The sequence below is a fragment of the Oncorhynchus kisutch genome, linkage group LG6 (assembly GCF_002021735.2).
Source record: "Oncorhynchus kisutch isolate 150728-3 linkage group LG6, Okis_V2, whole genome shotgun sequence".
NCBI lineage: Eukaryota > Metazoa > Chordata > Actinopteri > Salmoniformes > Salmonidae > Oncorhynchus > Oncorhynchus kisutch.
Window position 1 is genome coordinate 28,867,243 of NC_034179.2, and position 23,709 is coordinate 28,890,951.

Genomic DNA, 23,709 nt, shown 5'->3' on the forward strand with positions numbered 1-23,709 from the left:
ACAACCTGGCACCTATAAACAGATTAGCCTAGAGGCTAATATGACACTGATACAACATTACCCAATACCTTTCATTGGAACGACCTTTGGGGTCAGACAGTTACTTCATTCTAATGCTGAGTCCTCTCAGTGATGTCATCTGTGATGTCAATGTTTAACCTCGATGGCCTCTCAAGCTATGGCATGCCCCGCTTTTGCTGTCAATGTAATGATGTCATGTACCATTGGCATGGGTGTGTTTATATGCCAGGGGGTGTATGTTCTTTAGAGCCAAGAGGAAAATGTAAAAAACAAAAAAGGATGAGGAATTTAACTGAACACCCAACAAAGCAAAACAAATCAGCATTACTTGCACTTTGGCTGACTTACTTGCATTCTAGTTCCTCTCATTCACTCATGCCCTCACATACTTATCTTACTGTACTTATCTCATGGAACAAAAGTGATTTCATGGCTCCCAGACATTTTATTTTCATGTTTGTAAAACAAACAACGTAATAAATAACAAAAAACAGACAATTACTATAGAGGCAATAAATTCAACTTCCCTATAGCAGTGCCTCCTTCCTTATCCTCTCTAATTACTGAAAGCATCTCCCTCCCCCTGGTCCCCTTAAACCATCGTACTCTCTACTTTCGCCCTCCCTCTCGCCCTCCCCACAGAGCACGCACTGGTTGAATCAACGTTCTTTCCACGTAATTTCAGTGAAATTACATTGAACCAACATGGAATAGACGTTGAATTGATGTCTGCGCCCAGTGTGTCCCTCCTTATGTTCTCTAGACAAAGTGGTAGAGGAAGATATTTGGAGAATTCCTATAGCTGACCAAACCAAGCCCTTTGGCAGTGGTTCCTCATTCTCTCTGTCCTGCTCCCAAATAAGGAGGTACACTTACAGGAGGATAAAGAGAGAAAGAAAAAAAGGGTGTGTCATAGAATGAAATAAGAAGACTAGAAGCTCTAGAAAAATCGAGAGGAAAAAAGCCCATATCCTTTTAAGGCTGTGGTTTCCTCCCTCCCCTTCTTTCCTTTCCTCTCCTCCCCCCTCTCTCTCACTTGCTTTTTCTCTTGTGGTGAAGTAATTTCAGAGAGGTGTTTGTTCTTTTTAAGCTGGCACTCCCTGAGAGCAGACTCTGTACTCTGTTGTAAAGGGGAAGAGAGGAACTCTTTCACACCAGCTCACAGAAACACAGGTCCGAAGCCACCTGAACTCATCTCAACAACTACAGCTGCTCCCAACTAAACACTGTAAGTACATGCCTGGCTACTTCTTAACACCTTTATCTCTGTCGGAGTGCACTTTGTTACTATCAGGCTCTACCTGTTATTCATACGGTTGAATTTCCAGTGCCAAGTTTTTCAAAAGTTATCTATCTGGAATTAGACTATCGGTTAGGATGAAACGTATAGAAATCTAATTAATATAATGGACAAATCATTGACTTGAATGGGGACTCTCGTTCTATGTATTTCTTTGCACTTAATCCTATCCAATAATCGATCCGAATAGATAATTTCTGAAAAACTGTGCCCTGGTGTGTCAGACAGTGTCAAAATGGTGTCTAGTAGTTTCTCTGGCATGCCTGGAAAGTTGCTACTGACAGTGTTCTATTGTTTAGAAAAGTATCTTTTAGGTTAACATGGATGAGAGTGAGGGCGAAAAGGGTGTAGACAAATTGACATGGGGGATAACCTGACCTATTTTATATTCAGTCTCTTAATTACACACACACACAAAAACACACACACACACACTAAACACACACACACACACTAAACACACACAGCCACTGCATGGCATGTAACTAATTTATTAATTTCATAAAATGTTAAGAAGCCTCAATGAATGCTGTGGCTTTTAGGTTTTCCTAAAAGTCTCTCTGTAAGGCTCCGTTCTCTCTTCACTCTGCCCAGAGAGGCTCGATCAGATGGATCCTGTTCACTATCAGATCCTGCTTCTTATCAAGTCCTGCTCTCAGCGATCTCTCAGACAAAAACTGGCTACACCCCTGTTTAAAACTGCTAGCTCCATGCAAGACAAATTCATTAAGTAATATAGGGGTACTTTCTTTCATCATGATGTATGTGCTGTGTCTTTGAGATGGAGATAGAGGTATCTCAACGTGCGGTCAGAGAGAGTTTTGTAATGCATGGTGCCTCCTCATTCCCTGTCCATCCTCTGGTATCAGTCTTCAGTGCAGCTATGGTGTCAAACTGTGTAGATGTGAGGGATTATGTGACCTATGCTGGTATGTCCAGGGGTCAATATAACAGTGGATGTTTCAGTGAACGCCCTGATAACTGTGACGTCACATTTACATGGACCATTGGCTTTCGGAACACTGCATGATGGATATTTTGTGAAGTAACCCCAGTAGCTATCACACGCTGTTTCACATCTCTGTAATAATGTAATCTGTAACAGTAGAAAAGGAGTAATGTATTAGTGAGGGCACAGAGCACATATTGGGTAATAGGAAGTCAAGATGGCTTTACAGGCTGATTAAGGGAGATCTGGTCTGGACCTGTAGCAGCAGGCCTGATCCTCAGAAGAGCAGCTGTCGGGTGCCAACAGGTCTATCCTGCCCCACTCCTTCCCCTCCATGCACATCAAGCAGGTTCACTCCTATACATATCAGGGTTTTTGGATGGACAATAATTTGTCATGTAAAAACATACGGATGTGCTAGCTAAGAAACTGAGATTAAAGTAGGCTTATTTTATAGAACTAGATAATGCCTCTTCCTAAACAGCAGGAAGCAGATTGTACAGTCAACTTTCCTACCAGTTCTTGACTATGGTGACATAATTTATCGGAATGCAGCAGCCACTACTCTTAAACCTTTGGATATCATCTACCAAAGCGCGCTTTGCTTTATCACAGGTGACAGTATTAATACGCATCACTGCCTCCTGTATCAAACAGTTGGCTGGTCCTCGTTGATGTCCCGTAGATCCCTTCACTATTCCCTTTTTGTTTACAAAGCTCTACTACACAAGCTTCCGACCTTCCTCACTTCACTGTTGAAATACAAAAATATGACATACCAAACCTGTTCACAGGGATGGTTAACTGCCTCTAGGGCAGTTTAGGACTTTAATGTTGAATGAAATTTAAGGAGAATTGCATCGGATTGAATAAAGAATTGTTCGGATTGAATAAAAATAATTGTATTTGTGGTATTTGAAGCTGAAGTGTTGATTCTGGAACTTGCAGTTTATTTTATTTGTATTCCTCAGCGCACCATTGTAAATGAAACCCTGGTCTCAGTGGATTCCCCTGAATAAATACAAGCTTAATAAAACATTTAAATACAATAGTAGACTATGTTATCCCCCCTCCTCTCCTTCCTCTGTTCCATTCCTGGGAAAAAGGGCAGTAAACAGATCTATAAACTCTCAATCACACATGGATGTATTCAGGTTCTGTGACGCAGCACACAGACGGGTTTAACCTAAGTTTTTTCACAGTTTATCGAGCCTGTTAGACACTTGATATAAGGCTAGAGTGAGGTTGGGAAAGGTTAGTGTAATATATGTAGTGATCTTATGGCCCCTGTCCCTTGCTGACCCATAACAGTCCTCATATACCGAATCAAGAGCCTCCATGTTCAGATAAGGCCTGATCCAACCAGTGATGTGCTCTGTACTGAGGGGGCGATTCTCTCTGGGCATGCTAACACAGTGCTTGGAGGCAGATCCTCAGATTATAAAACAGCCCGTCAGATTGGTTAGAGCAAAATCTGGTATTTATGATGGTATTTACAAGGGTTGTTGTTACAAACTGTTTCTGGTTGTGACATAGAGGAGAGTGGGGTAAGTTGAGCCATTTTTTTACATTCAGCATCACTCCTTCAAGGGAAATATAGTATTTTTTTCTAACCAAGATCTCTACATATGTTTCAGGATGTTGTGTAGCCTTGGAAATAATGAGAATTCATGTAAACATTACAATTTTGAAAACATAGTTTGTCCCCAAAAAACTGGTCACTTGGCACAACTTACACCGGTATGGGGTAAATTGAACCACAGGACAGGGTAAGTTATGCCGCTTACAAATTTCTGTACTGAATGAAATATTATCGCTACCTTTTTAAAACCATGTATATCTTTATTTCCCAAAGACAATTCAACTCAGTCCCAATCGCTTTTTTGTCTGTTTATCATTTTAAGCATATTTTAACACAGGCTTAACACCTAACAAACACTTTGTACTTTTTAAAACACTTTTCAAATAGGCTAAATCAAATCAAATCAAATGTATTTATATAGCCCTTCGTACATCAGCTGATATCTCAAAGTGCTGTACAGAAACCCAGCCTAAAACCCCAAACAGCAAGCAATGCAGGTGTAGAAGCACGGTGGCTAGGAAAAACTCCCTAAAAAGGCCAAAACCTAGGACGAAACCTAGAGAGGAACCAGGCTATGAGGGGTGGCCAGTCCTCTTCTGGCTGTGCCGGGTGGTGATTATAACAGAACATTGGCAAGATGTTCAAATGTTCATAAATGACCAGCATGGTCAAATAATAATAATCACAGTAGTTGTCGAGGGTGCAGCAAGTCAGGACCTCAGGAGTAAATGTCAGTTGGCTTTTCATAGCCGATCATTCAGAGTATCTTTACCGCTCCTGCTGTCTCTAGAGAGTTAAAAACAGAAGGTCTGGTACAGGTAGCACTTCCGGTGAACAGGTCAGGATTCCATAGCCGCAGGCAGAACAGTTGAAACTGGAGCAGCAGCATGGCCAGGTGGACTGGGGACAGCAAGGAGTCATCATGCCAGGTAGTCCTGAGGCATGGTCCTAGGGCTCAGGTCCTCCGAGAGAGAGAGAGAAAGTGAAAATTAGAGAGAGCATACTTAAATTCACACAGGACACCGGATAAGACAGGAGAAGTACTCCAGATATAACAAACTGACCCTAGCCCCCGACACATAAACTACTGCAGCATAAATACTGGAGGCTGAGACAGGAGGCGTCAGGAAACACTGTGGCCCCATCCGATGATACCCCCGGACAGGGCCAAACAGGAAGGATATAACCCCACCCACTTCGCCAAAGCACAGCCCCCACACCACTAGAGGGATATATTCAACCACCAACTTACCATCCTGAGACAAGGCCGAGTATAGCCCACAAAGATCTCCGCCACAGCACAAGCTAAGGGGGGGCGCCAACCCAGACAGGAAGATCACATCAGTGACTCAACCCACTCAAGTGACACCCCCTCCTAGGGACGGCATGAAAGAGCACCAGTAAGCCAGGGTAGCCTAGAAGTTAGCGCGTTGGACTAGTAACCGAAAGGTTGCAAGTTCATATCCCTGAGCTGACAAGGTACAAATCTGTTGTTCTGCCCCTGAACAGACTGACTAACTGACTTGCCTAGTTAAAAAAAAAAACTCAGCCCCTGTAATAGGGTTAGAGGCAGAGAATCCCAGTGGAACCGGCCAGGCAGAAACAGCATGGGTGGTTCGTCGCTCCAGAGACTTTCCGTTCACCTGCACACTCCTGGGCCAGACTACACTCAATCATATGACCCACTGAAGAGATGAGTCTTCAGTAAAGACTTAAAGGTTGAGACCGAGGTTGCGTCTCTCACATGGGTAGGCAGACAATTCCATCACAATTTAGCTCTATAGGAGAAAGCCCTGCCTCCAGCTGTTTGCTGAGAAATTCTAGGGACAATTAGGAGGCCTGCGTCTTGTGACCGTAGCGTACGTCTAGGTATGTACATCAGGACCAAATCAGAGAGAGGTAGGAGCAAGCCCATGTAATGCTTTGTAGCAAGCCCATGTAATGCTTTGTAGCAAGCCCATGTAATGCTTTGTAGGTTAGCAGTAACACCTTGAAATCCGCCCTTGCCTTAACAGGAAGCCAGTGTAGGAAGGCTAGCACTGGAGTAATATGATCACATTTTTTGGTTCTAGTCAGGATTCTAGCAGCCGTATTTAGCACTAACTGAAGTTTATTTAGTGCTTTATCCGGGTAGCCGGAAAGTAGAGCATTGCAGTAGTCTAACCTAGAAGTAACAAACATTAATTTTTCTGCATTATTTTCGGACAAAAAGTTTCTGATTTTTGCAATGTTACTTAGATGGAAAAAAGCTGTCCTTGAAACAGTCTTGATATGTTCGTCAAAAGAGAGATCAGGGTCCAGAGTAACGCCGAGGTCCTTCACAGTTTTATTTGAGACGACTGTACAACCATTAAGATTAATTGTCAGATTCAACAGAAGATCTCTTTATTTCTTGGGACCTAGAACAAGCATCTCTGTTTTGTCCGAGTTTAAAAGTAGAACGTTTTTTTTTTTTTTTATTATTTTACCTTTATTTAACTAGGCAAGTCAGTTAAGAACAAATTCTTATTTTCAATGACGGCCTAGGAACAGTGGGTTAACTGCCTGTTCAAGGGCAGAACGACAGATTTTGTACCTTGTCAGCTCGGGGATTTGAACTTGCAACCTTTCGGTTACTAGTCCAATGCTCTAACCACTAGGCTACACTGCCGCCATCCACTTCCTTATGTCTGAAACACAGACTTCTAGCGAGGGCAATTTTGGGGCTTCACCATGTTTCATTGAAATGTACAGCTGTGTGTCATCCGCATAGCAGTGAAAGTTAACATTATGTTTTCGTATGACATCCCCAAGAGGTAAAATATATAGTGAAAACAATAGTGGTCCTAAAACGGAACCTTGAGGAACACCGAAATGTATAGTTGATTTGTCAGAGGACAAACCATTCACAGAGACAAACTGATATCTTTCCGACAGTTAAGATCTAAACCAGGCGAGAACTTGTCCGTGTAGACCAATTTGTGTTCCAATCTCTCCAAAATAATGTGGTGATCGATGGTATCAAAAGCAGCACTAAGGTCTAGGAGCACGAGGACAGATGCAGAGCCTCGGTCTGATGCCATTAAAAATCTTGGATTCTATTCTAGACACAATCTATCTGTTTGTGTGTGTGTGTCGCACGCGCAAGTTTGGGAAGTAACTGATTACATGTAATCTGATGACATTTTTTAAATGTAATCAGTTACGTAACGTTACCAGCTAAATTATTGTAATCCGACACGAGACTTTTGAAAAACTCTGTCATTATTACTTCTTGGATTACTTCTCGATTCAGAAAGGATGTTTGTGAAAAAATACATTGAGACCTTTCTATTTTCTCAATGTAATTCAATGGCTTTTTTTCTTTTTATGTTTACCTTTATTTAACTAGGCAAGTCAGTTAAGAACAAATTCTTATTTACAGTGACTGCCTACCAAAAGACAAAAGGCCTCCTGAGGGGATGGGGGGGCTATGATTAAAAATAAATACAATGTAAATATAGGTCAAAACACACATCACAATAAGAGAGACAACACTACATAAAGAGAGACCTAAGACAACAACATAGCAAGGCAGCAACATATGACAACACAGCATGGTAGCAACATAACAACAACATGGTAGCACACAACATGGTAGCAGCACAAAACAGTGTACAAACATTATTGGGCACAGACAACAGCACAAAGGGCAAGAAGGTAGAGACAACAATACATCACACAAAGCAGCCACAACTGTCAGTAAGAGTGTCCATGGTTGAGTCTTTGAATGAAGAGATGGAGATAAAACTGTCCAGTTTGAGTGTTTTTTGCAGCTTGTTCCAGTCGCTAGCTGCAGTGAACTGAAAAGAGGAGCGACCCAGGTATATGTGTACTTTAAGGGGCCTTTAACAGAATGTGACTGTTGTATGTGGAGAATGAGGGCTGCAGTAGATATCTCAGAGATGGGGGAGTGAGGCCTAAGAGGGTTTTATAAATAAGCATCAACCAGTGGGTCTTGCGACGAGTGTACAGAGATGACCAGTTTACAGAGGAGTATAGAGTGCAGTGATGTGTCCTATAAGGAGCATTGGTGGCAAATCTGATGGCTGAATGGTAAAGAACATCTAGCCGCTCGAGAGCACCCTTACCTGCCAATCTATAAATGATGTTTCTAATCTAGCATGGGTAGGATGGTCATCTGAATCAGGGTTAGTTTGGCAGCTGGGGTGAAAGAGGAGCGATTACGATAGAGAAAACCAAGTCGAGATTTAACTTTAGCCTGCAACTTTGATATGTGCTGAGAGTAGGACAGTGCACCATCTAGCCATACTCCCAAGTACTTGTATGAGGTGACTACCTCAAGCTCTAAACCCTCAGAGGTAGTAATCACACCTGTGGGATGAAGGACATTCTTCTTACCAAACCACATTACCTTTGTTTTGGAGGTGTTCGGAAAAGGTTAAGGGTAGAGAAAGCTTGTTGGACACTAAGAAAGCTTTGTTGTAGAGCATTTAACACAAAATCTGAGGAGGGGCCAGCTGAGTATAAGAGTGTATCATCTGCATATAAATGGATGAGAGAGCTTCCTACTGCCTGAACTATGTTGTTGATGTAAATTGAGAAGAGCGTGGGGATTGAGCCTTGGGGTACTCCCTTGGTGACAGGCAGTGGCTGAGACAGCAGATTTTCTGACTTTATACACTGCACTCTTTGAGAGAGGTAGTTAGAAAACCAGCCCAAAGACCTCTTAGAGACACCAATACTCCTTAGCCGACCCACAAGAATGGAATGGTCTACTGTATCAAAAGCTTTGGCCAAGTAAATAAAAATAGCAGCACAATATTGCTTAGAATCAAGGGCAATGGTGACATCATTGGTGACCTTGGTGACCTTTAAGGTTGCAATGGTGACCTTTAAGGTTGCAGTGACACATTCATAACCTAAGCGGAAAACAGATTGCATTCCCGAGAGAATACTATAGAGATCAAGAAAGCCAGACAGTTGATTATTGACAGGTTTTTCCAACACTTTTGATAAACAGGGCAAAATAGAAATAGGCCCAAAACAGTTAGGATCAGCTTAAACTCCCCTTTTAAATAAAGGACGAACCGTGGCTGCCTTCCAAGCAATGGGAACCTCCCCAGAAAGGAGAGACAGGCTTGGCATTGTTAGGGGCAGCAACCTTAAAGTAGAAAGGGTCTAAACCATCTCACCCAGATAGTTTTTTGGGGTCAGGTTTAAGGAGCTCCTTTCGCACCTCGGACTCAGTGACTGCCTGCAGGGAGAAACTTTGTAGCGGGGCTGGGGAAAAAGAGGGAGAAGCATCGGGGATAGTCGCATTAGAAGGGGTGGGAGATGAGGAAATGTTGGACGGGCAAGGAGGCATGGCTGAGTCAAATAGGAATCCTGACTTAATGAAGTGGCGATTTAAAGAGCTCAGCCATGTGCTTCTTGTCAGTAACAACCACATCCTAAACATTAAGAGACATGGGCAGCTGTGAGGAAGAAGGTTTATTCTCCTGGTCTTTAACCGTTTTCCAGAATGTCTTGCAGTTAGACCCACAGAGAGAGAACTGCTCCTTAAATTAACTAACTTTGGCCTTCTGGATAGCCTGAGTGCACTTATTTTTCATTTACCTGAACGATAGCCAGTCAACCTGAGTATCCGTGTGCCGAGCCTTTCGTCAAATGCAATTCCTGAGGTGGAGTAACTCTGCAAGATCATGGTCGAACCAGGGGCTGAACCTGTTTTTAATTCTAATTTTCTTTGTGGGGGCGTGTTTGTTTACAATACCACTGACAATATTTTAAAAAAGAAGGTCCAAGCATCTTCCTTTTTGTCTCCTTCTAATGCCTCTTAAGGGGAAAGTAACTGGAAGTAATCAGATTACGTTACTGGTTTTTGATAATCCCAAAATTACATTACAGATTACAACACAGACATTGACGCATGTACACAAGCAGTGCCTCCACCTCCTTTCCAAACACATTACTATTGCAATAGCATGAATCAATGTGGATTTTTAACTGATACCTGAATGTAGACTTTTGAGTCACGCATAAAGAGGAGAGGAGCATGTTGCTGTTAATTCTAGCTCCTACTTATAATATTTTATCTTACTCACCATGCAGCAACATGGTATTTGGTATTTTATTAGTATCCCCATTAGCTGTTGCAAAAGCAGCAGCTACTTTTCCTAGGGTCCACACACAACATAAAACATAATACAGAATGACATAATACAGAACATCAATAGACAAGAACAGCTCAAGGACAGAACTACATAAAAAAATGTAAAGGCACAAGTAGATATCAATGCATACACACAAACTATCTAGGTCAAAAAGGGGAGAGGCATTGTGCCGCGAGGTGTTGCTTTATCAGTTTTTTTAAAACCGGGTTGACTGTTTATTTGAGCAATATGAGATGGAAGGAAGTTCCATGCAATAAGGGATCTATATAATACTGTACGTTTTCTTGAATTTGTTCTGGATTTGGGGACTGTGAAAGACCCCTGGTGGCATGTCTGGCGGGACAAGTGTGTGTGTCAGAGCTGTGTGTAAGTTGACTATGCAAACCATTTGGGATTTTCAACACAGGGTTTCTTATAAAAAGTAGAAGTGATGCAGTCAGTCTCTCCTCAACTCTTAGCCAAGAGAGACTGGCATGCAAAGTATTTATGTCAGCCCTCTGATTACAATTAATAGCAAAACGTGCCGCTCTGTTCTGGGCCAGTTGCGGCTTAACTCTTTCCTTGCAGCACTGGACCACAAGACTGGACAACAATCAAGATTAGACAAAACTAGAGCCTGCAGAACTTACTTTTTGGAGTGTGGTGTCAAAAAAGCTAAGCATCTCTTTATTACGGCCAGACCTCTCCCCATCTTTACAACCATTGAATCTGTATGTTTTGACCATGCCAGTTTACAAGCTAAGGTAATGCCAAGTAATTTAGTTTCCTCAACTTGTTCAACAACCACACCATTCATTACCAGATTCAGCTGAGGTCTAGAACCCAAGGAATCATTTGTACCAAATACAATGCTCTTAGTTTTAGAGATATTCAGGACCAGTTTATTACTGGCCACCCATTCAAAAACAGACTGCATTTCTTTGTTAAGGGTTTCAGTGACTTCATTAGCTGTGGTTGCTGATGCGTATATGGTTGAATCATCAGCATACATGGACACACATGCTTTGTTTAATGCCAGTGGCAGGTCATTGGTCAAAATAGAAAAGAGTAGAAGGCCTAGAGAGCTGCCCTGAGGTACACCACACTTTACATGTTTGACATTAGAAAAGCTTCCATTAAAGAAAACCCTCTGAGTTCTATCAGATTACCATATCGTGGATTCAGAGCTGAGGTTGAAAAACCACAACACGTTTTTTCAACAACCGATTATGGTCAATAATATCAAAGGCTGCACTGAAATCTAACAGTACAGCTCCCACAATCTTATTATCATTTTTTTTCAACCAATCATCAGTCATTTGTGTCAGTGCGGTACATGTTGAGTGGCTTCTGAGCAATGTCCTGTTAGGGGGAAATATTCACCATGCCAGACTTTGACTCAAACAGTAAGATCATAAGGTAATTGTGGATGTATACATTTGTCCCAACAATCTCATCTAGCTAGCATAATTCCCTGTGCATTTTTACTTACATTGCATATTATACATTGGGCCATATGCTTTTCCACTTGCAGGGGACTTTGATGGGCTCTAATACACAGAAGAGTGTGAGCAGGTCTGTGAAAGTTTACTCTAACAGCTACCTCAGTGAGAAAGGAAGGACGTGACAGAGGCGAGCCAGCTGGGAGGACTATGCCAAACAGGATGTAGACAGCAGAGTGTGGCTGTGGAGGAGGACAGGAAGTAGCTAGAAGTCAATGAGAGCAGCAGGCTAACAGAGAGATGACATCACCCTTTGACCCCCAGCTCTGAGAGGTTCTGTGATAGTTATGGTTCAAGATCGCAGCACAGGTGTTGAGACTTTTTGATTATACTGTGCAAGAATTGGGTATAAATCTGAAGTCTCCATCTGGTGGTCCATTTGTCCATTTGCATGCTCTGATCTACATGTGCCCCCGTGGCAGAGGTGGAAAAAAATACTCAATTGTCATGCTTGAGCAAAAGTAAAGATACCTTAATAGAAAATGACTCAAGTAAAAGTGAATGTCGCCCAGTAAAATACTACTTGAGTAAAAGTGTAAAAGTATTTGGTTTTAAATATACATAAGTACAAAAGTAAAAGTATAAATCATTTCAAATTTCTCATATTATGCAAACCAAACAGTTTAACGGATAGCCAGGGGCACACTCCAACACTCAGACATAATTTACAAACAAAGCATTTGTGTTTAGTGAGTTCACCAGATCAGAGCCAGTAGCAATGACCAGTGATGTTCTCTTGATAAGTGTGTGAATTGGACCATTTTCCTGTCAAAATGTAATGAGTACTTTTGGGTGTCAGGGAAAATGTATGGAGTAAAAAGTACATGGTTTTATTTATTTAACCATTATTTAACTAGGCAAGTCAGTTAAGATAAAATAAACCGTATCCCAGACATGTAGTGAAGGAAAGGTTGGCAAAAATATAAATAGTAAAGTAAAGTACAGATACCGCAAAAAACGACTTAAGTAGTACTTAAAGTATTTATATTTAAGTACTTTACACCACTGCCCCCTGGCATAGTTTTCTTCAAGTTGGGAGGCATTTATGCTCTCTGTTATAAGTTCTGAACCCCGAACTCAAGATCAGATCAGAGTTCAGATCTATATCATAGGACTGCAGTCACATTTGCGGACCTACTGTACTTGTGTTGACGCATTGCCAGTTTGGAGGGCTTGGACAGGCCAGGGACATGAATGTGAGCACTGTTCAGTCTATTAAGTGGGTCTGTTGAGCCAAGAAAAAACGAGAAAAAGTTAAGCTGCCGCTGTTACACATATAAACAATCTATCACAGTATTCATGGAATTTTCTATGTGAGGAAGAGGCTCCTCACCTACACCTACCTCATATTAACTCAAAGTATAGATTTTTTTTGTGTTTTGTGTATTTATTAATTCAATCAGCCCAATTCTGATATTTTTCCACTAAGGCTGCATTTACACAGGCAGCCCAATTTTGACCAATCACATCAGATATTTTTCAGAGCTGATCTGATTTGAGCCCAATAAGTGAAAAACATCATAATTGAGCTGCCTGTGTAAATGCAGCCTAACTGGTCTTTTGACCAATCACATCAGATCATTTCAAATCAGATCATTTTAGAGCTGATCTGATCGGTCAAAAGACCAATTAGTGGAAGAAATATCAGAATCCACATTGTGGTTGATAGTGAGGCATGAAACAGGTCTGTGTGATGAGTGTTTAGTGGAGGAAACGGTGGAGCATGTGTTGATCTTTTGTGAGCTGTATGATGACGATAGGGAGAGATTGTGTAAAAGGGTTAGAGAAGTTGGATGGGGCTGGGGTGGTGTAGTGGGGGGAGGGAAGTGGTGTCTAGTGTTCTATTTTACTTACTTAAACGAACAGGAGTAATGAAGAGAATTTCATGTACGTAGGCTATGACTGGCCTCACACTCCAGTATAACAGGTGGCGGTGAATTCACCTTAAAAGCTGTGGATGTGATCCGCCTAACCCAATTACAAAGAAGAAAAGATCAGAATTGAGCTGCCTGAGTAAACACCGCCCAATGGTTCTAAGTTTACTTATACATCATCTCAAACCTCTACAGTAAATTGTGTTTATGTGGGGTGTATTCATTAAGTCAATTATGTTGCAAAACGTTTCTTAAACAGAAGCAAATTGAACTAAACTGGGCGGGACCTACCTGAATTTGTCCATTAGAAACTCTTGGACGAATGATCACACCCGTGTTTAATTGTTTCTCTTAGCCAAACTCTAATTATGTGGCTAATTGACAGCTGATTTTTAACCCTGGTTATTAGGTCGCCTGCCATTTTAAATAGGTGTGCCCAAATATTTGTCAGTAGGATGTCCTTTAACCTAGGTGAGCCACAGTTTTAAGCTGCCAATGTAGTTATGGATAAAATAAATATGATGCCTTTGAATTTTTTTAATATTTGTTTTTAAAGCCTTAAGGGTTAAGCCAGCTCTTTCACTGTTTTCTATACTTTGGTTAGCTTCTATGTAACTTAAATGTATAGATGGTCAATACAATATGCAACAGAACAAACCAATGTTTGCTTGCCTTTATCTGAAACGATATCACTCTCCCTGTAGGAACAGCAATGGCAAACAAAGGTCCCTCCTACGGTCTGAGCCGTGAGGTACAGAGTAAAATCGATAAAAAGTATGACCAGGATCTGGAAGAGAGGTTGACTGAGTGGATCATTGCCCAGTGTGGCGCTGGAGTGGGCCAACCTGAGGCAGGCAAGACCGGCTGGCAGAACTGGCTCAAGGACGGATGTGTGAGTGCCTGTGTGACTGGGAGACAAAATCTAAGACAGTCTTGCACAGGTAGTACATTTCTCACACCTCTCGCTCTCTTCAGGTGCTGTGTGAACTGATCAACAGCTTGTCCAGTGGGAACAAGCCCATCAGGAAGATCCAGAGCTCAGGCATGGCCTTCAAACAGATGGAGCAAATCTCACAATTCCTCAATGCGGCTGAGAAGTATGGTATCACCAAGACTGACATGTTCCAGACAGTTGACCTCTGGGAGGGTACGTCCAGCCAGCTGCGATCAGCTGTGCACACACACACACACACACACACACACACACACACATTACACATCACTTCTGGGCTCAACTAGCATGCTATACAGATGGATATGTTTAAAAATGTTATTGTTGCTTAGTCACCCTGTCTAGAATGCTACATTCACTGTTCTGCTATACAGTAGCTGAACTTATTAAACATATCTGATGTGCAGTACTGTGTATTAATTGTCTGTAGGGAAAGACCTGGCTGCTGTCCAGAGGACCCTGATGACCCTGGGAAGTCTGGCTGTCACCAGGGACGATGGGACTTACAGCGGCGACCCCAACTGGTTCCATAAGTAAGTTGGCGCCTCTGTCCTTTTCTCTGTAGAAACAGTACTGTTGTTTTCGGAGCTCGTAGTTCTCTGCATACTCCCATTTTAGGTAAAGGGTAACATGTGATTAAAATGATGGACATGACTTTGTCTGTGCAGGAAGTCAGTGGAGAACAAACGCGAGTTCTCAGAGGACCAGCTGAATGAGGGAAGGAGTGTCATCGGCCTGCAGATGGGCACCAACAAGGGGGCATCTCAGGCTGGCATGACTGGATACGGGCGACCTAGGCAGATCCTGAACAACAACCCCTAAAACATGACGACGCTCAGTCACCCTACACCTGAGTACGCTCCCTTTCTCAGCCAATCACTTAAGACTGAAACGCTATGTCTTAACTTGAACAAACAGGAGCGACCTGAACTTCCAAGACCGAACTAGACCAAAGAACTCCTACTCACTGCACAGATGCACACAATCATAACGAAACATGGTGACCAAAGTCTGTACAATACAATAAAAATGTTGAACAATGGACACGGTGACATAGCAATGGGAAACGGTCCATTTAGATACTGCTTAAACTGCACTCCGTTTGGTAATACGTTGGGAAAAGATGTTGCTAGAATATGCTGCGATAATGGGAAAGATGCAGTAAGATGTCCTTTCCAGAGCTAGGTATTTTTGTATATTATATATTGATTATGAAATAAAGTTCAGTTTAATTTTAAATTCTTCTGTGTTTAATGTCTTATTGATATTGAGTGCCAGTATAAGGTTAGTTTAACAGGCAGGGACAGAACAAGAAACCTCCTGAGGGATCCAGTGGAGGTGTGACACCTCTCTCGCCTGCCAACGGTTTGTTCAGCTTGAGTGCCCACTGAACTGCTCAATATGAGGTTAGGCAGTAACTTGCTGGGGTTGGACAATAGCTATGAGGAGACTTCTAGGGTGATCTGTAGGAGTGTGATCGTGCTCTCACCACTGGGGTACAGTGTCTGGAATCAGAACATTACCTGAAAAGGACTGCTCACACCAGGGAGAGATCACTTTTCATTCTTAGATGGCATACAGACAGTAACTCAAGTGAGGAATGGTCTCACCTACTCTGACCAGCTAAACAAGTGAGTCATTAACTCTGACATGGCTGGAGACCAAACAGTAACTGGATCAACTTGCAGCTAAAAATGGGGGAGCTGTCTGACTAAACTAATAATCCATTAATCACAATACAATAAAGGATTTTATTTTATTTCACCTTTTAACTAGGCAAGTCGGTCAAGAACGTTCTTATTTACAATGACAGCCTACCCACTAAAACCATGTAACCCCTGAATGGAATGACACTATGCACTCGTCGACACCTTGTTTTCAGCCAAAATATACACACTTTAACATGTTTACCATAGGAACACGAGGCATAACGGTCTGACTGATTTCCCTCTAGCTGTGGTTGAATGCAATGTTTGTGTGAACTAACCTAATGTAGCATGGGTAAAAAGACACCTGAATGGAGTCCCCTCATTTCTTTAATGGTAAACAAGCTAGTTTGAAAATACTGTATTCCTGAAAAACGGAAACATGTCCTGATGCTCTCTCTGACTGTGGTAAAGTTCTGAAGACTGTTTGGCTTCTCCTGGCTCTCTGTCAAGTCAGCAACATTTACACTGACCTCGCTCCTGCCTCACAGTTCATACGGAGGGCACTATGGTGGGGTCCTGGGAAGATATTAGTAGAGGTGGGATGGAGGTGGGGTCCTGTACAGCTGTAAGGAGGAGTTAGGATTTTAAAAAGGTGGGAAGTGTATGTTAAGTCTGTACTTGAAGAGGGAGGGGTCTGGGTGGGGTGTAGGAAGCTTATATTATGACCTAGTTAAGGACAGTATTTACGATATCAGCGTCTCTCACACACCCTCGCAGCCATGACATCATCAGATATGGCTTGGTCACCAGGGAAACAGCAAACAACAGAAAGCAAAGCAGTCAGTGTCAGCTCCTCTACATCTCATATCTTCCTTCCTGCCTTCCCTCCTTCCTTTCTCCTCTCTGGTGATCACTAAACAGCATTTATTTGAGCCTATCACAGCAGAGCACCTATGAACCCCCCCATGTATTTTAAACCATTGTATTGAAGGGGTACGGTTTTCAAATGTTGTTCAGGTCACATTTATGAACCAGCCGTCTCCTCCCTATTATGGTGTTGGTGTCTACCTACACAGTACATTTGAAAGTGTTAAATCAACACTTTAAGTGTTACATTTAACACTGTCAGTGAGTACATATGGTCTCACTCTACACAGAGTAGAAAGTACACTGATCAAAGTGTTACATTTCTAGTGTTAACACAGAGTGCAAAAAGTTAACACTGCACTACACTGGCCGGTGTTGATCAAAATGAACACTGAGGTATTCAACACTTTAAGTGTTATAGTGACACTATTCGATTATTAGAGTAAAAATGTGTTTACTCTATTCAGTGTTAATGTATTTACTCTTCTCCCATGTAAATGGAAATGAGATTTTATAAAGGCACTGGGAATTTCACAATAAACTCAATCAAAGCTGTTTCAAGATTCAAATATGTTCATTATGACCAAACCATAAGTCCCAGCCCTGGCTGAAACTGTTATCAAGTGAGAGTAGAATCTAGTCAAAAGAATCCCTTGCTCCATATGACATGAGCAAATCAATAGGTTTGTTGGAAAATGCTGACGTTTGCATTAAAAACAAATATGTTTTTCACAACCTAACCATAAGTATCAGCCCTGGCTTAAACTGTTATCAAGTGACAGGTGGGGACAATGTAGTCAAAAAAATCCCTTGCTCCATTTGACATGAGCAAATCAAAAGGTTTGTGGTACATGATGTAATTTACATGAAATACCTTGCATGGTGGACTTGGCTTCAAAACAACTTCAAATGCATGCAAATGATCAACAAAACATAAGATTTCAAGAGCTGACCTAACCAAATAAAAATTTTCCTCTTTCAGAACAATAGCCTTCATTTTGTAAAATACTGGCACTTCAATGGCTACTTCACCACATATGGCCAAATCAAGACGATATTCTGTACCATGGTGCTTAACCCATTTAACTGACAAAACATTTGTGTGCACTGAGACATTCAACTTGGTAGCAATCTCATGGCTTTCATTCAGGTCATTGAGCCTTGACATCTTTCCTGGACCTATAGCTAGTCTACTCTGGCTGAACGTTTCACAATTATATGCCATGTCATTTTGTTGTTTCTTGGCTAAGGTCATAGTGAAATTCTTAAAACTCTTCAGTTGCTTTTTAAAGAAATGATGTTTTGCCCCGTTGCGCATACAATGAGGATAATGTATCATGAAGTGGTGTTTCGGTAACCATCAGCATTCGTGTCAGCTCCCTCATCCCTCAGCTCCATCATCAACTGCAGATTCTGCCTTGCTTAGGGTCTTGCTTAGAAGGATGATATTTTGCTTGAATGTAGATGGCCACCTCTCCAAAAACTTGACTGATGTTCCCTCTCCAAACAGCAGCACAAAATCATGTTCAATCTGAAACAAATAAGACAAAAACATTCCACTTTAACCTCCAAAACAGAGTTTGTGTAAATCCCCAGCCTACACATTCATTGAACTACTATTACTGGTCAACCCGAACTGGCATCTGGACATTAAACTCACATCAAACCCTTCACATCAAGAAAGCGTGGAAATTCGGTTAGGATGGTGGAGCATTTACTCTGGTCGTAGGTCATCTTCCTGTACTCAAAGGTCAATTTCATCTTCTGTTTGACTCTTCATCAGAAGAATGCTTCATAAGATAAATGGCCTCTCTGCACTGGTCTTCCCTCAGGGTAGCCAAAGTGGATGGACTGGACTCCCTCTAAGCAGTTGGCCCTCCAGAGTATAGTTGAGTGGGCCGTTTCTCTGATGAAGCCAAATTCCTCTGAATGGTTTTGATTCTATACGAGAGGTACCCTTCTCCACTATTAGGGTCGTAGTAATGTTCCTTAAGAAAATTAACATGGTTACTAATCTTGAAAGAAAAAACAAATAATCAAGTCCCATTTGCTCAGATAGACGAATTAAAAGCAGATGCCCTTTATCAGTTGTAATGTATACTTACATATCCATTTGTCGTGTAGGAATCCCTCAGGTATAGGAACAAGGAGATGATGCCTTGTGCAAATGTTTCTCTCATGCGGTGGTGATGTCCTGACAAGAATATAATGTTATGTTTAGGCGGCATTCCGAATCTCCACAAGCAGCATTGGTCCCCAGTCAGCTTAATATTAGGAGTGATTTTTTGAATCAGTATCATGCCCATTGAGTTTGATACAAGAAAAATCTTCTACCAATAGCAGTGGATGGTCAGCAGTAGCCTAACCAATTATGTGACTGAGACACTAATACAGTAGTCATTTTTAACATTCAGCAGATATGGGAGCAAGTAATGCTCAACAATTTTCATTATGAATCCTTCCTTTAAACTTACCCATGAGTCGCCGTCATCGCCGAAACAAGAATGTTGATCATCTTTCGTCTGGTGCAGTCAGTCAGGCTTTTAGTTTTGGAGTATTCCTTGATGACAACCTCTCCACCAGGCTTTTTCTTCAGTATGCTCTCTATTAGTTGTAAAAAAAAAAAAAAAACAGCAGTGAAAAATCCATTTGATGCCACTTGAATTGAAGAATGAATTACAAACGTACATGTTTTGCTTTGTCATCATATCTTTGACGCTTTCGTGAGGGGCTTCCATCCTCGCTCAATATGATCGTATCAACTGACTCATGGTCTGAACCACCCATCACAGTACTGCCAGAGACATCTTAAATACACAAAGATGTCAATACAGGCATGTCAAATGTATGGTTATATTGAAAGTGATGCCACAAGTAACCAAGACTTGAAAACCAGCACATACCTTTAGCATCATTGGTCAGCGTGAGCTTGAAAACACCAAGGTCTGGCCGTGTCACCACCTCCTCATAATATAATATTTAATATAATCAACTTCAGTTCCAGGCCCATCACACAGCTTTGCCTCTGAAACTAGTAAATGGGATCTCAAATTTCAGGAAAGCTGTGACAAACATTAAAACAACCTACAAATAGAACTGCAATCGTAATGGTAAGAGTAATCAGACTGACTGGTATGAAAACAATACATTTATTTCCAATCACAAATTAAAAGTATACCTCCAATCAAAAGATTTTCAAGTGTCAGGTCAATGATCTTCACATATTTTCGTTCACCATTGAATTTCACCCTGATCAGCATGACGAGGTCTGAAAGCAGTTAATGGTACGAGATAAGGCCAACATGGATGAAAAAGCATTACATTTGTATTTCAATCATGACACATTATATAAGGATGACTACAAACATTTTCACCAATACTCCTGCAATGCTAATTTCAAAGTATATTATGAAAATATTGGATCATGAGCCACAACTTGTCTGATATTACTTGAAGCAGGTCCCAAACTACAGCAGACTATTCAACTCAAATCCACTGTCCCGAAATATTGACAGCCTAATTAGTCCAGTAAAATACACTGAGAATTCCAGCTAGTCACTATATTATGTTGTCATGTTCTAGGAGCAGTCTTAAAAGCCCACTGTCCCGAAATATTGACAGCCTAATTAGTCCAGTAAAATACACTGAGAATTCCAGCTAGTCACTATATTATGTTGTCATGTTCTAGGAGCAGTCTTAAAAGCCCGCCAAAATCAACTGGTGATAAAGCGAGAAGGTATATGGCCAATATACCACGGCTAAGGGCTGTTCTTATGCGCGACGCATACAGCCCTTAGCAAGGATATATTGACCATATACCACAAACCCCCAAGGTGCCTTATTGCTATTATAAACGGGTTACCAACGTAATTAGAGCAATAAAAATACATGTTTTGTCATATCAGTCAGCCAATCAGCATTCAGGGTTCGAACCACCCAGTTTATAAAACACTTTAGTTGTTGTTTATCTCCAGTACAGATCACATATAGGTGTCCATACAGGGGCCATACAAGAGAACTGACAAACCAACAGACAAAAAAAACATTATTTACAACATCATGACAGTCATGTAGGGATTAAAGGAGGCGGGACATACTGCTTCTGTGGCAAAACAGTACTTACCAGTTGTCTGTCTATGCAGATGGTCATTTTGGTGGTAGTAATGTGAGAATATTTACAGGAAAGTATAATTACATTCACTTTTCAAAACGATGGTAGTGCGTTCAGATTTCTATCACCTGAAGCAGGCGCACAAGATTTAAAAAACATGCCGAGATTGTGCACGTATTTACATGGTTCTGCGCTTGCTTCGGGTGATCGAAATCTGAACACACTACCAGCGCGTTGAAAAGTGTTAGGGCAGACCCCAATTATTCGATTTGTTTGCTGTTGGTCGACCGAGATTGTTTTATTTGCATTGCCACTAGAGATTCTGGATTCGAGTCCAGGCTCTGTCGCAGCTGGCCGCGAACGGAAGACCCATGGGGCGGAACACAACTGGCCCAGCGTCGTCCGGGTTAGGGGTTTGGCAGGCAGGGATGTCCTTGTCCCATCGCGCACTAGCGACTCATGTGGCGGGCCGGGCGCAGTGCATGCTGACACGGTCGCCAGGTGCAGTGTTTCCTACGACACATTGGAACGGCTGTCTTCCGGGTTAAGTAGACCTTGTGTCAAGTAGCAGTGCGGCTTGGTTGGGTTGTGTTTCGGGGACGCATGGCTCTCGACCTTAAATATGAGTAGGTGTGTCCAAACTTTTGACTGGTGCTGTATATTTGCGCCCATCTCAGTAAACTAATCCATTGCGGAGGCGTAGACTATAATGTGGTCGGAGGCTCCATATGAAGGGCGGGATTCCTCCAGAAACGTGTAGAGGACAAATCTAGCTCTGTATCACATCGCCATGTGCCTCCCAAATTTTGTAACAATGCAGAGCAGGGTTGCCAGGTCAAGATAACAAAAAAATGTGCCCAATGACCATTCAAAACCCACCCAAAAGGCCTGAAAACTAGCCCAATTTGTTTTTGTCACAGCAAGAGAAGAGTTGCCATATATATCCAATAAAGCCTTTTTCCATAACGTTATCGAGCCAATTAAGAAGGAATATCATAGTAACGAAGTTAGAAGCTAAATTCGAGTTTCCTCAAAATAATAATTATTGCAAGCTATTACATGCCGCCCTTATTAAACTCGCCAGAGCATTCAGTTGATGTCGATTTAACTTGGTTAAGCAATAAGGCTACAACAACAATAAACTGAAGTTATAGGCTATTTATTAAATTCGTTTGCCAACTCCCGGTAGGTTACGCAAGTGGCACAAATTGATTTGCTATGACTCCAGTGATATCATTTCAACATATTTATTGTATCAAATGGTAGCCTACATATACATTAATAGGCTACTTAATCGCCAACAGAGGCAAATGTAAAATGCTCCACATTTAGCCTAATGCCAGTGTCATTGAGGACTTAAAAATAAGAAAAAAAAATAACCACGCGAGGGAGTTCCATAATTTCCATTTAAAATGTCCACTCGAAAGCCCTAGACGCGAGAAATGAGCATGCACAAAGAACTTCGCTTGATACCGTTGTCTTTAAGCGGTCAACATTAGAATGCAGTTTAAACCCCCATGAGCGGATTTATGTAATGTGCGCTCAAAGTCGATTTCCACTACTTTGTCTACATTATTTATTGATGTTTTATTTTATCTTAATTTAACTAGGCAAGTCAGTTAAGAACAAATTCTTATTTTCAATGACGGCCTAGGAACAGTGGGTTAACTGCCTTGTTCAGGGGCAGAACGACAGATTTTGTACCTTGTCAGCTCCGTTACTCCGTTACCTTTCGGTTACTAGTCCAACGCTCTAACCACTAACCACTAGGCTACGCTGCCGCCCCAACTGTGCATCAGTTCTAGAGTATTAATATGTTTAATATAAATATGTGTCTCCATAATGACAATGTAAATAGCCTACCTACAACTGGTAAAAAGTAGTCAACGTGCGTGCATGCTGCTCTCTTTCTTCTCGCTCACGTGACTCAGCCAATAACTGTAGAACACCAACACACACACACACACCTTCCGGCCCTCCCTCCCACTCCACACCCTCAATTCAATTTAAGGGGCTTTATTGGCATGGGAAACATATGTTTACATTGCCAAAGTAAGTGAAATGGGTAAACAAAAGTGAAATAAACAATGAAACATTTACAGTAAACATTACACTTGCAAAAGTTCCAAAATAATAAATACATTTCACATCTCATATTATGTCTATATACAGTGTTGTAATGATGTGCAGATAGTAGTATGAAAGGGGAAAAGTACAAAAGGGAAGATAAATCAAGATAAATATAGGTTGTATTTATAATGGTGTTTGTTCTTCACTGGTTGCCCTTTTCTTGTGGCAACAGGTCACAAATCTTTCTGCTGTGATTGCACACTGTGGTATTTCACACAATAGATATGCAAGTTTATCAAAATTAGATTTGTTTTCAAATTCTTTCTGGGTCTGTAATCTGAGGGAAATATGTGTCTCTAATATGGTCATACATTTGGCAGGAGGTTAGGAAGTCCCCCCCCCCCCCCCCCCCACCACCACTTTGTTTTTACACTGCTGCTACACTGTTTATTATACATGCATAGTCACTTTACACATTACCTTGACTAACCTGTATCCCCGCACATTGACTCGGCACCGGTACCCCCTGTATATAGCTGTATATATCGATATTGTTATGTACATTTATTGTGTCCATTTTTTTTTTGATTGATTTGATTTTTTAAAACTTTCATTTATTTAAGAAATATTTTATTAACTCTATTTCTTGAACTGTATTGTTGGTTAAGGGCTTGTAAGTAAGCATTTCATGGTAAGGT

At 41.4% G+C, this 23,709-nt stretch overlaps 1 protein-coding gene and 1 long non-coding RNA gene across 4 annotated transcripts; one reads left to right on the forward strand and one right to left on the reverse strand.

Moving 5' to 3' along the window:
* The first annotated feature begins 938 nt into the window (after positions 1-938).
* LOC109892629 (transgelin-2-like) lies at positions 939-15,553 on the forward strand. 2 transcript variants are annotated; one of them, XM_020485313.2, is made up of 5 exons: positions 939-1,249; positions 14,067-14,254; positions 14,338-14,509; positions 14,745-14,847; positions 14,983-15,553. In XM_020485313.2, exons 2-5 carry the CDS (start codon positions 14,075-14,077, stop codon positions 15,134-15,136), a joined length of 609 nt encoding a protein of 202 aa, XP_020340902.1. In that variant the 5' UTR covers positions 939-1,249; positions 14,067-14,074; the 3' UTR covers positions 15,137-15,553. The 2 variants fall into 2 exon arrangements, with proteins under 2 accessions (XP_020340902.1, XP_031682402.1); XM_031826542.1 differs by lacking the exon at positions 939-1,249 and adding an exon at positions 13,773-13,833.
* A 498-nt stretch (positions 15,554-16,051) lies between these two features.
* On the reverse strand, positions 16,052-22,890 carry LOC109892630 (uncharacterized). Of its 2 annotated transcripts, none has more exons than XR_002255660.2 (8): positions 22,805-22,890; positions 20,009-20,098; positions 19,734-19,861; positions 19,519-19,637; positions 19,305-19,434; positions 18,936-19,024; positions 18,491-18,818; positions 16,052-18,361 (listed from the first exon to the last, which is right to left on the reverse strand). It is a non-coding gene; the product is annotated as an uncharacterized LOC109892630 (long non-coding RNA). The 2 variants fall into 2 exon arrangements; XR_002255659.2 differs by lacking the exon at positions 22,805-22,890 and adding an exon at positions 20,954-22,473.
* Between the last annotated feature and the right edge of the window lie 819 nt (positions 22,891-23,709).

Coding starts and splice junctions, on each gene's coding strand:
- LOC109892629 (XM_031826542.1), top strand. Junction 14,255..14,337: donor ACTGGCTCAAGGACGGATGT/GTGAGTGCCTGT, acceptor CGCTCTCTTCAG/GTGCTGTGTGAACTGATCAA. Junction 14,510..14,744: donor GACAGTTGACCTCTGGGAGG/GTACGTCCAGCC, acceptor AATTGTCTGTAG/GGAAAGACCTGGCTGCTGTC.